The sequence below is a fragment of the Asterias amurensis genome, chromosome 8 (assembly GCF_032118995.1).
Source record: "Asterias amurensis chromosome 8, ASM3211899v1".
Taxonomy (NCBI): Eukaryota; Metazoa; Echinodermata; class Asteroidea; order Forcipulatida; family Asteriidae; genus Asterias; species Asterias amurensis.
In genome coordinates this window covers 314,366-331,192 of record NC_092655.1, presented here as the reverse complement: position 1 = coordinate 331,192, position 16,827 = coordinate 314,366, and the positions used below count along the sequence as shown (strand labels likewise).

General features: G+C 39.8%; 2 protein-coding genes across 2 annotated transcripts; one reads left to right on the top strand and one right to left on the bottom strand.

The window, feature by feature from the left end:
* The first annotated feature begins 212 nt into the window (after nucleotides 1-212).
* Nucleotides 213-13,113, top strand: LOC139940307 (E3 ubiquitin-protein ligase RMND5A-like). The gene is made up of 9 exons (XM_071936504.1): nucleotides 213-391; nucleotides 1,871-2,016; nucleotides 2,403-2,540; nucleotides 3,611-3,711; nucleotides 4,527-4,693; nucleotides 5,447-5,612; nucleotides 6,603-6,705; nucleotides 7,562-7,716; nucleotides 9,798-13,113. Exons 1-9 carry the CDS (start codon nucleotides 256-258, stop codon nucleotides 9,859-9,861), a joined length of 1,176 nt encoding a protein of 391 aa, XP_071792605.1. The 5' UTR covers nucleotides 213-255; the 3' UTR covers nucleotides 9,862-13,113.
* LOC139940308 (nuclear receptor-binding factor 2-like) lies at nucleotides 12,398-16,428 on the bottom strand. Its single transcript, XM_071936505.1, has 3 exons — nucleotides 16,247-16,428; nucleotides 15,008-15,092; nucleotides 12,398-14,629 (listed from the first exon to the last, which is right to left on the bottom strand). Exons 1-3 carry the CDS (start codon nucleotides 16,301-16,303, stop codon nucleotides 13,839-13,841), a joined length of 933 nt encoding a protein of 310 aa, XP_071792606.1. The 5' UTR covers nucleotides 16,304-16,428; the 3' UTR covers nucleotides 12,398-13,838.
* Between the last annotated feature and the right edge of the window lie 399 nt (nucleotides 16,429-16,827).

Genomic DNA, 16,827 nt, shown 5'->3' with positions numbered 1-16,827 from the left:
GTAAAAAAGTGAAGCCTTTTTGTAGTCTCGATTTACCACAAAAAAAAAATTTGCAATTCATTTCCACTTTTCAAAAGAAAAGCTTGAAAATACTACAGTATTTTGGTTGTTCAAGTTGTTAAGACTCAACTTTAGCCTCGTGAACTAATTATGGTCAAGAGAGGGCGCTATAACACATAATTGAAAGAAAAATTCTCTGACGATGACCGGAAGCTCTGTTATTTATTTTTGTGAACAAAAGAGGAAAACATCAACATGGACGCCTGTCTAAGCGTCCAAAAAGAAGTGGATAAAGTACTCGGAAAATTCGATGGAATCAAGGCTCACTCACAGCGTACACTGGATGAACTAATCGACAGTTTGAACAACATCAGGCATGAGTTGTCAAGTGGTAAGGTTTATTCCCAAAGGATTTGCGAAGTTGTGTTAGAATTTTCATTTAACAATGCAGCTGCATCAGTAACGTGATAAAATGATATTGGTGGTCCTATTACTTGCCGTCAACTCGCCGACTTGCCGTCAACTCGCCATCAACTCATTTTCGCGCCGTCAACTCATTCAATTTACACGAAAAATCTATAAAAAGGGGGCACGGAAGTGTTAAGTCTGGGCTAAACTACATATTTCTCATGGTTTTCGGTACAAATTCATTCACAAAAACGACTTTGTGTTGATAAAAAAAAGTACCAATCATTTACATTATTGACATCTTTCTTTGGCCAAGACTAATCATTGTGAAAAAGCAAGATGGCGGTCTACAGTTTTTCGGCTTCCAGAATTTTTTTTTCACGAGAAAAAAACTCAATTTTTATTCCGAAATATAACCTAAAACTTACACGAATGCTCTTTGAGCTGATACTTTACAGTTCTATGCTTCTTTTGTGGATTTTAAATGTATATTGGAGGTGTTGACAGCGAGTTGACGGCACAAGTGAGTTGATGGCGAGTTGACGGCAAGTAGTAGGACCCGATATTGGACATAAAAATACTTTGGGAAATTGACATGTCCGACTGCCACATTTTCACTCATTTAAAAAAAATTCACTTAAATGAGATAGGGCCTATTGCTTTTAGGGAACAAAGGGTGAAAATTTGGCAGTCAGAGTTGGATGAATATTCCATTATTCCCCATTTAAGTAAGGGGAAGGGAAGGTATCCTGTCCTGGCGGGTCCTACTAAAAGCCGACAACGCCGACAACAAGTCCAGAGCGCTGCCAACACGCCGCCAACAAGTTTTAAATACCTCAAAAAAGGCCAATAAACCATAAATATATTAGAACTATATGTGTTCTGTAATATAAACATAAATTTAATGGAAAAACTTCACGAAAAGTGTGAATTTTTAAGCAGAAATAAACCCTTAACTTTCATGGAAAACGGTCAGACGCCTTCTCGGCTCAAAATCGTGTTTGGACAAGTCCATTATGATGCGGGTAAGTCAGATTTAGCAATAGAGTGGGGGCGTCATGCACTGTGCACACTGCAGTGAAGGTCTTCACATGAAACCCGCCCTCTGTTGTTGACAAGTGCTAAATCTACCCGTACCATAATGGTCTGGTCCAAACACGGTTTTTAAGCAAAGATGGCGTCCGACCGCTTTCCGTGCAAGTGAAGTTTTTTCTGGTAAAAAAATACACACTTTTCGTGAAGTTTTTCCGTTAAATTTATGTTTATATTACAGAACACATATAGTTCTAATATATCTATGGTTTATTGGCCATTTTGGAGGTATTTAAAACTTGTTGGCGGCGTGTTGGCGGCACTCTGGACTTGTTGTCGGCTTGTTGTCGGCTTTTAGTTTGACTGTTTCTAACATCATTATTTAAATCTTAGATTTTAGTGTAATGCTGTAGTGTTATATCTTTTTCAGCCGAACAACACAGTGAACTCAACAGAGTACATCAGCTGATCCTTAACTCAGCTCAAAACAGAACGAAAGACATCTTGACCAGAGTGAGCAATGAACACAAAGACATCCACAGCAGCGTCTCCAAAGTAGGCAAAGCCATTGATAAGGTGAGTGCATCAGTGTAGTAATCACCCCTTTACTTACAATGTATTTATACTAATGATGTCTTTGTTTACATATGCTTTGTCAAATCAATTGATGTAGGCCAGACCTGGCAAGACCTGACCCAGATCAGACATTATCTAATCTGGTGTTGCCATACCTGGCCCAGGATTTTTCTGGAGTCTTCTCAGTTCTGAAAAGAACTTTCCTGCTTTTTCACTAATACCTGGGCAGAAGGTAGAAAATCAGCTACATGTGCTTTAGGTTATAAGTTTGTATCGTTATTAACTTAACTACCATGGAGTGAGGTCTTAATTAGTCTCATAATGTGATGTTATGGATGTTATAGAATTATCTGTACTTAAAACTTATTCTTGATTTTATTATTTAGAATTTTGTAAGTGATCTGATCCAGTTGAATGCAGAGCAGACGTTTGAGTCCCCAGAGAGAATGCACCTTCTCAATGAAGTCATATGTGAACATTTCTTACGTCAAGGGATGTTAGACATCGCAGAGAATCTCACAGAGGTTAGTAGATAATGGAGACGAGTCTGAACAACCAACCTTTATTTTCCACTATTGCTGGGATGCCACTCTGCATACTTACATCATGCCGGTGACATGCCTGATACTTCATGGAGGCACCTAAGGCGATTGCCTCCATGCCCTTTGGTCATTGCCTTAGTGCCCTTTGGTCATTGCCTAGGTGCCCTTTGGTCATTGCCTAGGTGCCCTTTGGTCATTGCCTAGGTGCCCTTTGGTCATTGCCTAGGTGCCCTTTGGTCATTGCCTAGGTGCCCTTTGGTCATTGCCTAGGTGCCTTTTGGTCATTGCCTAGGTGCCCTTTGGTCATTGCCTAGGTGCCCTTTGGTCATTGCCTAGGTGCCCTTTGGTCATTGCCTAGGTGCCCTTTGGTCATTGCCTTGGTGCCCTTGAAATGCTTAAGTAGAAATTTACAATTACATCATAGGGTGTCCTTTCAAAAACAAACCCTACAGGGCTGTAGGATAAGATCTAAGACCCATGTTCATTTTTGAAATCATGGCTTTGACTTAAGCTGTGGCTGAGACACCCTCCAGTTAATTGTGGTGTTTTGTGGCTGAGTGGTCTAGTTCACTGGACCCTAGCTCTGGTGTTTTCAGCAGCAGAGTGTGGGTTTGATACCCGGTCATGACACTTGTGCCCTTGAGCAAGGCACTGAACCATAATTGCTTCGTAAAAAGTTGGGAAGTGCATGAATTCTGCTCTACCAGCCAGGCTCCTAGTGGATGATATCCATGCCTACATCCTTGTAGACTGTGAAGGGGGTAACTCTGCTTCAGCTTCTGGCAGGTGTCTGGCAACTTGTCCCTGGTGGTTTGGGTCGATAGCCTGAATCATTTAAGAGTAGCACTCACCTTGAAGTGGCCGTTGGGAGACTTGTAATGATAGGTTATCTCACCTAAAGAAACTATAATACATGTAGTATACAAAAAGACATGAGATTGTTATGCTATTTTCTCCACTTACCTTCCATGGTAAACCAATGGGAGATTGTTGTTCTATTTAATCTCAAGATTCAGAGACTCAGAGATGATTCTTTTTGTGTTTGTTTTCAGGAGGCTGGTTTAGATATGTTAGATTCGGCAAAAGAACCCTTCCTGGAGATCAATCAAATTCTAGAAGCCCTTAAACAGAAAGACCTCCAGCCAGCATTAATGTAAGTTGTCTACAACCATTTATGTACATTTCAATTCCTTTTTACGTCACGCCTAAATTATATTCTTGCATGGAACAGACATTTTGTTCTAGTAAGGGGCACTTTCTATGTGGAAAATGTCAATTTGTTTTAAAACTTTGCAGAAGCACTGGGCAACGCTGCACTTGCTGTGGGTAATGAGGGTTATTTGCAGGACTGTTAATATATGTGCGTCATTCCATAATATGTTGTGCTTAAATTTCACTGACTGGCTCCAGCACATTCATTGTTCTCCTTTTCCTCCAAGATTTCCAAAAGGATCAAAACCTTTTGCAAAAATAATGCAAAGGATCAGTGATAATAATAACATTACTGGGATAGCTCTTTATCACCTTCCGATTGGCGAACTAAAGTGCGCAGTTTTTGTTTCCTGCAAGGTATATGGAGCTATGTTTTTTTGAAGTATGAGACCGTCTCCTTTTCATAGCATCATGTAATGGTTTACAAGGTGCTGTGGCGCTTTATGCTGCCAAGCAAACCAGGAACAACACTGGGACGACCCAGATTATTTAAGATTAAGGTGATATATAGTTTGTAGAATTGGTCTTTGGAGAAAAGCTTTCTGTTGGGTAAAATGTTTGCTTTATGCTTGAGTGGTCAGTTACCAGTGGTTGTTTACTTCAATGATTGGTAGCAAGAGGGTGAAATATACAGCAAATTCGGACACCCCACTTCCAGCTTTTTGCAAACACTTTAATACCTGCAAGACTTGAAAATATTCATATTTACTACCAATGTCCTTTTAACAAAATACTTTCCTTTTATGGCGTTTGCAGTTGGGCGTCAAGACATCGGGAACAGTTACAAGCCATGAACAGTTCATTAGAATTTAAGCTTCATCGGTTACGTTTCATTGAGCTGGTCTGCCAGGGCGGAGTCAAGCAACAAGAAGCCCTGGCATTCGCTAGGAACTTCTCCCTGTTTGCGCAGGGTCACACTAAAGGTAAATTCAGTACCAGACTAAAATTCAAAGAAATATGCTACTTTCAAATCAACCAAGAGTTTGACTTTATTCTTTTTCCCACTTTCTGTCTTACCATTGAGGTTTGAGACACTTCTGAATCGTGTTCAAACCTCAAGTTCTGCTGTCTGTAAAATTCTTGTTTGGTAATTACTCAAAAAATAAATGACCAAAATAACTTACTTGCTAAGAAGCACCACAGCTTTTGTTTCTTTATAACATTTTGAGAAACTATGTCTTTATAAGGAATGTGTTTATAAGAGAAAGGGGTTCCATCTGAGAAGTGTTTCTCAGATTGTTTTTTTGCACATACTGATTGTTCTTCTCGTGTGGACATAACCACTCCAGATTGTCAGCAATACATGTATATCAAAGATGTTACTACCTTTTGAAATGAAATTTTCAAAGGTTAGTTGTTTTGTATATAATAATAATTGTGACTTCTTATATAGCGCACATGTCCGTCACTCAGTGACGCTCCTGGCGCTGTAACATACAGTATTTCCTGCAAGATTTGGGACTACGTTTGAAATATGAGACCTAATTCTGATAACATCATGTAATGTTTTGCAAGGTGCTGTGGCGCAATTTGCTGCCGATCGGAGCGAACCCCTTCTCTTTATATCTACATTCACATGGGATTAAACGAATCAAACGGTTCCACTAATCAAACGTTTGCCTTTAAAGGAGATCATAATATCCCATGGTTTATTTCCTTTCTTGATAACATTTCAGAATTTCAGGTTTTGATGGGAAGTCTCCTGTACATTCGGCAAGGCCTTGAGCATACGCCTTACTCTCATCTCCTAGATCCCATTCAATGGGATGACATCTCTGATGTCTTCACCCAAGATGCCTGCTCCCTGCTGGGGTTGTCTGTAGAAAGCCCTCTAACTGTCAGGTAAAGCTGGGCTCATGCTTGTCTCTATGCTGTTGCATGGCTGTTCAAAGGCAAAACAGCCTAACTCAAACATTGACATTTTGTACATAGATATGCTGTTCAGAGAGATGTGCTGTTTTGCCATGAAAAAAAGGATGAAATTGTAAAAAAAAGCCGAGATAGTACCTATTCTGCAGCACGAAACTGGTTGGGGGAAGCCAGCCGCGCAAAAGTTTGTTTATGTTCAACGATTGCGTCTGAAAATAAAAAGGACTCTTACATGATTGGGACTTGAGTCAAGTCTAGATCTGACGTAAAACCATTGGCCTTTTATGTTCTGTGTTGCACATAAAAAGAACCCAGTAATTTGTTAAGGAAAGGAGGCCCTTGTAGAGAAACATTAATAAGTTTGTATCAATTAAAACCCTTAGTCCCTAGTCTTTGGTTAGAGACCTTCCTGAACCCTCCATTATTCTTCATGAATGTGTGATAAGATTGATATGTGTAGCCCCAGGGTAAAGAGTGATTGGTGCGGCCGTACATGACCATTAGCCTTTGAGATATGTTTGACTTTATAGGAGTGCGCTATTTGGTTTGAGAAAAGTGACAGACATTGGGTGTGTTCGATAAGCTTCCCTGGGTCAACCCCGGTCTGCCCACGGTGCGTTTGAATAGCTTTGACATCATTCCAGGGGCTCACCCGTGTCAGCCCCAAGTGCCCTGCTTGTGGAACGGGTCACTTGGGGGTGACCGGAGGTGCGTGACGTCAACACGAGAGGGTGAGTGTGATCGTTTGATTAGCTCTTGTCAGGGGCTCGTCCGAGTGAGAACCGCTAGGTCGACCCAGGGAAGCTAATTGAACACACCCATAGCGTCATGGTATAGTGTCGACCATATCCCAAAATGGCTTACGTCCTTCAACATCAGCCAAACTAAAGATTTTGGGGGGATTTGGGGCAGTTTGGATGAGTGCAAGCCTGACATTTATTTTGTTTTGTTGATTCTTTACAGCATATCAGCAGGTTGTGTAGCTCTTCCTGCCCTTCTCAACATAAGACAGGTCATGCAGCAACGGCAATGTCAGGTGGTCTGGAGTGCTAAGGATGAATTACCGGTTAGTAGCTAGGAGCCAAGTTAGGAGGGCAACCATTGAAGTCAGTGATCAATCAACTCTTTACCAAAAAAGATATTTCCGAATGTTTTTTTTGTGTGAGCGTTTATTACACAGGCCTTTGATTTCCCAAGATTTTTGTGATTTCAGGACTTTATTAAAACCTTGAAATTTTCTTGAAAGTGGTAAAGCTGTCTCTAAAGAGAGAAAGGAACAATTCACAAGACGATCAGAGCATACTGATCGAAACGTTGAGTTGAAACCAACGGTTCTTTTCAGAACCACCCCAACTCAAAAGAGATTTACACCATGGTGCTACCGCAAACCTTTCCATATCGTATTTCCACCATGCAAAGTTTCAAATCCTACTAATTGTGTCTAAACCCGTAGTTGTGTTTTTCTGGTGATGCACAGAGTCTGTCAACCTCCCAAAAACATCTGGGAGTCTTTGGGTCTAAAGTAAGGAGGACCCATGCCCCATAGCCATTTTTAAGGGATTTTGAGATTCATCTCAACCCTGGTTTCAAATAGTTCTTATTTTATTAATAAAATTTGACTTGATAGTTAAGAACTTTGAGAATTATTTCACTACGAAGTAATGTGTAAATTTTGCAAACTTACTGGCTGTCATACAAACAATCCACCACTTTCGTGATCACCGCATGAACGCGCTGAAAAGTTGTAATATAGTCAAAACAAGGGAGTAAACCAACTTCAACATGTACACACAGAAGTGAAATTTGACACTTTTGTCTGAAATCCGGGTACTTAGCTTTTATTTGTAGCATTGATGCTAGTTGCTATTCGGTCAATATTTAATTAATTGATACTAATCATATCTTGATTTGATTTCTCCCAGATTGAGGTTGATCTAGGGGAAGCACATCGATATCATTCCATCTTTGCGTGTCCGATCCTACGGCAACAGACGTCTGATACCAACCCTCCAGTCAAACTTGCTTGTGGGCATGCCATCTCCAGAGACTCACTCAATAAACTCACCAACGGAAACAAGTAAGTTGCTCTTTCTAGTTTCAATGGTACCATGGTATTAATACATACATATCAGCATTTATATGAGGCCCCTTTTTTCCAAGGTTTACAAAGCACCTACAGAAGATGCAACAAAGAAGTCCAAACTCAAGATGTTCCAATGTAAAGTGAAGTAAGAGAGTCAATATTTCTGTATAAATGAGTCTTAAGTAGTTTCTTGGATTGTTGAAATGAAGTTGCATGGCGAAGATGTGATGGTAATGAGTTCCACAGATTTGGAGCGCTAGCAGAAAATGCACGCAAACCAGCTCTGGAGACGATGCGATGTACGGCCAAGAGGTTCTTTGAAGAAGAGTGTAGGGAACACGGTGGGACATACGGTTGTAGCATGTATGATATGTATGATGGTGACTGGTGTGCAAGGAATTTGAAGACATGTAGACAAAGTTGTTTGAAGTCAATTCTGTTTGCGATGGGCAGCCAGTGCAATTTCTGAAGTAGTGGTGTAATAGTATATATCAAATAATAAACCACAAAGGAAACTGACTGGGTACATTTTATAAATGATTTTGGGTTGAACAAAGAAAAATTGACTAGAGTGGGATTTGAACCAACGACCTCCGGTTTAACGTGCCGGCGCTCTACCAACTGAGCTATCTAGCCCTATGTTGGCGGTCTCCCTATTTAGTCAATATCTTTGTTCGGGGGGTGCCTGTCAGAAGCCATTCAACCACAAACTGCCGTGTAGCCAGGGATCACACCCAGGTAACGATACAACCTGGGAAGCGGCAGACAGGGGATATTATATACGGATCATGATTTCAACCATGGTATAACCATGATAAAATACCATAACACAGCCATGATGATGTACCATGGAATAGCACAGGATTGGTTTTGGAGAAAATTTTGGAGAAAGGTTGGGAATAAAAATTGATATTTTTTTTCATACCAATTTACTTCAAAGTGAACTGATTCTCGAAATGCTTTAACTATTGACAGCTGCTGTACTTTTAACCAAGTACGTTTTCATTGCCATTAATTATGGGAGTGATTACTAAACAGATACCTTCCGTTTAAGATTCATCCATGATTCATGTTGGATTTAAAATAATAAAATAAAATAAATAAATAGTAAGACTTGTAATGCGCACGTATCCACCCTGCTGGGTGTTCAAGGCGCAGTAAAACCAAAAGCAAACAAAACTAGTCCTTTAAAACCTGTGTCATAAGATAAGTTTTGAGAAGAGATTTGAATGTTGTGGTACAAAGACAAGATCTAAGATTAAGTGGTAGAAAGTTCCAGATGCGTGGCGCAGCTGAAGAAAAAGACCTGTCACCCCACGAGTGTCTAGACTTGGGGAGCCTTGCCATTAAGAGCTTTGTGGACAATGAGCATTATCTTGAAGATGATTCGTTGAGAGATAGGGAGCCAGTGTAGTTGTTTCAGAATGGGGGTGATAGAACAGGATTTCTATGACAGTGTCGCAATGCGGGCAGCGGTATTTTGGAGGCGTTGAAGACGGGAAATCTGGTTGTTAGAAAGACTGTAGAGAAGAGCATTGTCGTTGTCAAGGCAAAAAGTAACAAATGCATGAATTGAATGAGCTTTTCAGTGGCACTTTTGTCCAAGTACTTGCAAATCTTACCAATATTCCTGATGTAGTATGAAGACAGACAAACAATGTTGTTGATGTGTGGTTGAAGTGTCATCAATGAACCAAAAATAACCCCTAAGTTGCGAGCTTTCAGCGAGGGAGCTATCCGAGCATCACCGATGGAAATGTTTGGCACTGAAACCCATGTCAACTGTTGACGTGACCAAAATAGAAGGAACTCTGTCTTATCATCATTTAACTTCAGGAAGTTTTGTTGTGTGCAATGTCGAATCTCTTGGATACATTTCTCAAGTCTTGCAATAGATGCATTGGCGTTTTCTTGAGAAGATTTAAACATTATGTAAAGCTGAGTGTCGTCTGCATAGACATGGTAATTCAGATTAAATTTCAGGATAATGTCACGAATCGGTAAAGTGTACAGTGTAAACCACTGCGGGCCGAATACGTTTTTGATAAAGAGAACCTGTCTTTTGTTTTCTTCAGGATAAAGTGTCCATACTGTCCCATTGAGTCAACACCAGCAGAATCAAAGCAACTCTATCTCTAGAATGTAATGCCATCAAAGATGACAACGCTACTGACTGGACATCTTAAGACTTCAGTGGCAGCGAACTTCACTCATCTGCAGATCGGAGAGCTCATTATCCTAAACCTAAAGACATCTTTCCGTAGCTTGAATTTAGGGGAAAAATTACTCAAGACAGCAGGGCTTGTAGCTCAAAATCTTTACTGGACCTTAATTTATTTTACAATACCAGAATCAAAATGAGTTGAAACAAGCACCAAGAAAAGAGCCCTGTTACTTTTGAGGCCTGTCTTTGGCTCATCAATGATATTCATGATTGTGATCTATCTCAACAATGTCAAGTTTAGAAAAAAGTCATTAAAAAAAGTGGATTTCTGGTTCCTGTGGTCATGTTATGAATAATGAATAACAAAAACAGGCTTATATCTGGGCCCAAATTCGCAGAGCTTGTTAAGTAACAAAATCTTGTTTATCAATTTTCGGCTTAGCATAAATGAGCAGGATACCAGTCACAAATCATACATGTGGAATGGCAATTGGGCTGGTTTCCTTATTGTGGTGACATATCATTTATTTAGTTTAAAATCAAGTTTAACAAAATGTTTTTCTTCTCATCTTCTCAAAAGTCTGATTTCAGAAAATGAAGACATGTCTGTAAATAGTTCAAAACCAACTCATTTATCTTGTGTTGATGTATGTTAAGTTACACATTGCTTTTTATTAACAGCCAAATGTAAAAAGGGTGTGGCAAGCGGGTGGGGTCTAGGCCACACCCTTGTCTTAATTAACACCAGTTTCCAAGCACACAATCACTACCTCTACATCATGTGGGAAATGGGTTTTTATAAATTAAATGTAAATAGGGGAGGTATTTGGGGGTTTTCACAAGCAAAGAATAAAGCCATCCTCAGGACAACCTTGCAACACAGAACAGTTGGTGACTGACTTTTCAGGATGATGCTGCGCCTGAGGTTAACATCGTTCAGGACAAGTCGTCGTATGTTAACGACCTCAGATTAACTATGATGTTAAAGGCAGTGGACACTATTGGTAATTGTCAAAGACTAGCCTTCACAGTTGGTGTATCTCAATATATGCATAAAATAACTAACCTGTGAAAACTTTAGCTCAATCGGTCATCAAAGTTGCGAGATAATAATGAAAGAAGAAAACATCCTTGTCACACAAAGTTGTTTGCGTTAAGATGGTTGATTTCGAGACCTCAAGTTCTAAATCTGAGGTCTCGAAATCAAATTCGTGGAAAATTACTTCTTTCTCGAAAACTATGGCACTTCAGAGGGAGCTGGTTCTCACAATGTTTTATACCATCAACCTCTCCCCATTACTCATCACCAAGAAAGGTTTTATGCTAATAATTATTTTGAGTAATTACCAATAGTGTCCACTGCCTTTAAGACGATCAGAGTCGTAGGATTTGAAACTATGACGATCAGAGTCAGTCATGATTTTGTCAAGGTGATCCTTGTTTAAGGACTTGCACTCGATTTTTCTCGGTTAAAATTAATTGAGCATAATTTTTCTGCTCAATGCCGACGGTTCAAGCTAACTGCAAGCTAACCTGAGGATGGTTTAAGAGTAACTGTATATAAAATCTCAGCAATGTTACAGTTGAAGGGAGGACTCGAGTTTGTTTAGGTATAAGTTGTGCAGTGTAACACTTTCAAAACGAGTGATAGAGGCTTTAGTCCGAACATCTGACGCCGCACACTGAGGCTCATGACTGATGCCAAATACCGAACCTAGCAGTCTCCTTTCCAGCAATTTGACCTTACACTGCGTTAGTAACTTTGCAAATTTCTTGTAAATACTTGGTCATGGTAGGACAAATCAAATAATTATAGTAAGTGTATTATTTATGAAGTGAATTTTGTAACATTGTATTTTGTACATAAGTTATTTCCTTACACATAAAATTTAAGCAAAGCTCAGCATACAGATTGAATTCCCAATAGGGTTTCAGCCACTTCAAATCTTTAGCAGGCATGAACTAAACCCACAGCACCCACAGCAATTATTGCGGTGCCCGGTGATTCTGCTGTGGTGCCCTCTGCAAGGTTCCAATACAAACTAACATTTTCCGCATAGAAGTGTCCCTTACTAGAGTAAAAATGCTGTGCTCCTTCAAAAGTGAAGTTTATGGCCTGTTTCGACATATCTGAACTCAACAAATTTGTTAAAAAGCGTAATAATGTAAGAAAATCTGTTAAACATTTCTTTTTTTCAATTGCCAGCACGTTTTGGGGCTTCATTTCTTGAGACGCTCACAGGTTGTGTGCGCTAGTGGGTACTTAAAGTAAAGAAACGTTTTAAGGATATGGGAAAAATACTTAGTAAGTAAGGTTTGTGATGACACCATGCAAAATCTTTTTGATGGCTCTGAGAAGAGCCGGTTTGTTCTGCTCAGCATTTCAATCAGTATGCTCCGACTGTCTACTGGAAAAATGCTGACTCTGCTGTGTGTGAGCCTATGTAGGGAGATATGTATATGATGTAATCACAAACCTTACTTACTTAGAACTTTAAGTACCGGTATGTATTGATTGTGTGATGCATTAACTAAAGCGCCAACAAGCATATAATGGCTATGGGGGCCAAACATTGCCAACCAGTCTTAAACAGCCTGTCTTTATCAGCCAGTTAATGTTAGGTAAACATGGTTTTCAAAACCCAAGTCTTATGTCATGGAGCTATTCGCCTAGAAATAAAATACCTAAGGCTCTCGGAGGAGTACAAGAGAAAAAACACCAAATCAGGAGGAATAATTGTAAAATTGCTACGTATTTAATTTTGGAATAAATGAGGTTGTTGAAATAGGCGAGGTAATGTACAAATGAATTAAGATGGTCTCAGATTGTATTTTATCTTAAAGCAAGAGTCAAATCAAAATGTAAGTTAATTTGAATTGCCACCCAACATCAATCAACAGCCTATATCACTCTTGACCTTTTGGTCTTTGTATCGCTGGAAAAAGAATGGCTTGGTGCATGTAACATGAAGCATTAAGATGATAAATAACAATTTATACACACAGGTACATGTAAAACTCAAACCTGTTGACTGTTTTTAATTGCCATCAAGAACTTTTCCTGTCCTTTGAAACAAAGAATGTTATTTTGCTGCATTCATGACAACATATTATCACAAACCATGTGCAGACTTTTAACATAGATTTTTAAAACTGACACAACTGTAATTTTTTTATTTAATTTTTACATAGAGCTGCCTACTCAAAATAATTATTAGCATAAAACCTTTCTTGGTGACGAGTAATGGGGAGAGGTTGGTGGTATAAGACATTGTGAGAAACGGCTCCCTCTGAAGTGACTAAGTTTTCGAGAAATAAGTAATTTTCCATGAATTTGATTTCGAGACCTCAGATTTAGAACTTGAGGTCTTGAAATCAACCATCTAAACGCACACAACTTCGCGTGACAAGGATGTTTTTTTCTTTCATTATTATCTCGCAAGTTTGATGACCGATTGAGCTCAAATTTTCACAGGTTTGTTATTTTATGCATATGTTGAGATACACCAACTTTGACAATTACCAATAGTGTCCACTGCCTTTAAAGACACTGGACACTATTGGTAATTGTCAAAGACCAGTCTTCTCACTTGATGTATCTCAACATATGCATAAAATAACAATCCTGTGAAAATTTGAGCTCAATCGGTCATCGAAGTTGCGAGATATGAAAGAAAAATCACCCTTGTCACACGAAGTTGTGTGCTTTCAGATGCTTGATTTCGAGACCTCATACATGTATTTTAAATCTGAGGTCTTGAAATCAAGTTCGTGGAAAATTACTTCTTTCTCGAAAAACTGTGTCACTTCAGAGGGAGCCGTTTCTCACAATATTTTATACTATCAACCTCTTCCCATTACTTGTTACCAAGTAAGGTTTTATGCCAACAATTATTTTGAGTAATAACCAATAGTGTCCACTGCCTTTAATAGCAATAATCACAATAAAATTTCAATTCATGTCTTCAAAATCAGGGATAAGTAGAGGTGACAGTGGAGGTAGAGATTCACTGGGAGGGGTCCCAATGAAGCCTTCCATCAAAGAGAAAGGGGTATCCAGGGTGGCTCTGTAATGTTCCCCATCTCTGACGACCCTCTGAGCTCTACACTCCTCCAGCTCACGCGTCAGGTCCGTGACTGTGGCCTTCAGTTTCTGGTTTTCATTCTCGCAGCTGTCTAACACCTGGAAAAGTTTGACTAAGTGGTTCCGAAGCTCTTCATTCTGGGTCAGGAGCTCCTCAAAGACTGTCCGTTCGGGTTTGGGTACTTTACGCCCAACTGGATTCGCGCTCAGGGCTGAGGGACCATTGTCTGATGGCTCGTTGTTATCGGGATGCCTTTGACCCAGGCTTAATGTCTTCATAGCTGTCAGGAGTTGGGATACTCTGTAGCCTGGCTGTTCATCTTTGACAATAAAATGTTGGCGAACTAAAGTGAGGAGAGAGTCTGTCTCGTCCGAGCTGAACCTGGACTCCAGGCTATCCATTCTTAGCCTGGTATCTTCCTCTTCTACATGTACTTGTGAAGCTTCACAAGCTAGGTCTGGTTCCAAGCTATGGGTTTCTTCAGTGTCAGTCAGGAACTGCCCGTTCCAGACTGTGGTGATCATGTCTTGTTTTCTGTTTCCCCATTGCTGTCGCTTCCTAACAATCTGAGGCTGCTTCAGTAGATTAGCGAGTTGAAGTTGAAGAGATAAAATGGCGGATGGGTCTTGGGTATGGTTCATTGCCTCCGACAGGTTTTCTAAAATAAAAACAAAGACATATGACGTCATACACAAACTTGATTATGAGCTACAATTATTTCAAAACCACCCGACTGAATGCAACTAAACGATCAGAACATAAAGTCATTACAGGTACTAGAGTTTCCTTCCATGGCCTGACAATTCATCTTGAAGAAGGGAACTAGGCCATTTTCAATTAAAAGTCTGTGAAACTTTTGAAGGGGCACAACGGCCAGGACCGGGGCAACAGAAGCAATGGCCTTATTGTAATTTCAGGGCCGGTCACTCCAAGCCACAGAATTCTCCGCAAACAGGGCTATGCAAAATTCCTGCGCCAGCTCTAAGAAAAGTGAAGAATGCTTTGTACAGCTCGACCAGCCATGGTTTATGCATACCTGCAGCTTGGTTGTAGCATATCACAGCTTGATCATAACGTCCTGATAGTAACATCCTCTCAGCTTGTCTCTCCATCTGGTGTGCCTGTTGGGTTAGACAAAGCAAAAAGCAATTATCAGTGTAAATCAACTGAGAAATATGTACACCATAAATACTGCCATTTCATATGGACAATAACCCACGACTTTCAGAACCCATTATTCACTGAAATACTTCCAGTGTTGATATACTCTATGTACAGGGTTGTGAACAACCTGGTTGATGTCCCACACAAACTGCTGACACCAACTGTTTTGCGGAGGGGTCATTCTTACAAATAAATGATACCTTTCACCAGGACAGTGGTCTACCAACAACAGTCATTCTTTCCCAATAGCATATATATGGAACATTATCCCGGACTACCTATCATCTGCACAACTCTTGTTAGTTTTAAGAAGGGTGTACAGTCAGTCCAGCTCCACTACATGTAGGTCAGTCTGAGCCGCACTCTATGTTGACTGTTCACCCACCTGCACTGTAGTGTATATCCACACCCTCGCATCGCATGTATTTAAACAAATCTAGCCTTACCTTACTTAAAGGAACACGTTGCCTTGGATCGGACGAGTTGGTCTATAAAAAGCGTTTGAAACCGTTTGTTATGAAATGCATATAGTTAGAAAGATGTTTTAAAAGTTGAATATAATGATCCACACAAGTATCACTCAAAATTGCACAGTTTTCCTTTTACGTCGCGAACTAACACGGTCGGCCATTTATGGGAGTCAAAAATTTGACTCCCATAAATGGCCGACCGTGTTAGTCGACGAGATAAAAAGAAAACCACGCAATTTGGAGGCATATTTGTGTAGATCATTGTATTCTACTTTTACAACATCTTTCTATCCATATGCATTTTATAACAAACGGTTACAGAACGCTTTTCAAAGACCAACTCCACCGATCCAAGGCAACGTGTTCCTTTAACAAATACAGTGACGAGACCATGGATGGAGTGGATTGAATTTTGAAGATAGGCTGGTGGATTAAATTTACTTCTACCTAGAAACACGAGAAACTATATAACGTCATGTTAAGTTAAGGCTCTCACGGGGCAGTAGTTTCTAGCTGGTACTAGATAGAAGTAGAATTTGATAAATTATATAAACTTTTGAAACAAATTAAATACAATCAATCATTATGGGCAGTAGCTCATCCATATTCATAATCAAAACATAGGCTTTACTCGATCTTACCCGATTAAGTGGCGAGTCTGGATCCATTCTAATGTTTGTTTCATCTTTATTAATCATAATACTATTTGTAACTATGTCAGTTCAAAAGGGGAATACACCACCATGGACGATTTTTGTTATGTTTACTTGCTTGAGCTCGATCGCGATCGAAGTAAAAGATCATCTGCTGTGTATTTTTGAAAAGGGCGCCCTCTCTTGGCGACTTTTGCGTTTTTATTTTATTCTAGATATAAATACCGCCGCCGCCGACGGAGATTAGAGATTAGGGCAGAAGTTGGTTGGTGTTGCTCTATGGTTGGTTTGAGCATGGAGGAAGGAAATAAGAGCAGATGAATTCCCAATAAAGCTAAATAAAGAAGGTCCCCAGAAAAAGACAACTGATGCATAATGTTAATCTGTTCCCAAACTTACTTAATTTCTTGGTTGTGTTGTTATTATGGGAAATTTCCTTATGTAAGTGGCATCACCACTTTTTGCGCCTAGGCTTAAACGCTTGCATAACTTAATTGCTAGCGCTATGAAATTTGCATAATTTAACCTATACATAGGATAGCCTTTGCACTACCATTCCAATCGGCGTG

Bases quoted from the DNA above. Each gene is read 5' to 3' on its own strand.
- LOC139940308 (XM_071936505.1), bottom strand. From the start codon at position 16,303: ATGATTAATAAAGATGAAACAAACATTAGAATGGATCCAGACTCGCCA. The intron at 15,093-16,246 runs GTAAGATCGAGT...CTAACCCAACAG, and splicing joins CAGACTCGCCACTTAATCGG to GCACACCAGATGGAGAGACA. The intron at 14,630-15,007 runs GTATGCATAAAC...TTTTTATTTTAG, and splicing joins ATGCTACAACCAAGCTGCAG to AAAACCTGTCGGAGGCAATG.
- LOC139940307 (XM_071936504.1), top strand. From the start codon at position 256: ATGGACGCCTGTCTAAGCGTCCAAAAAGAAGTGGATAAAGTACTCGGA. The intron at 4,694-5,446 runs GTAAATTCAGTA...ATAACATTTCAG, and splicing joins TGCGCAGGGTCACACTAAAG to AATTTCAGGTTTTGATGGGA. The intron at 7,717-9,797 runs GTAAGTTGCTCT...TGTTTTCTTCAG, and splicing joins AAACTCACCAACGGAAACAA to GATAAAGTGTCCATACTGTC.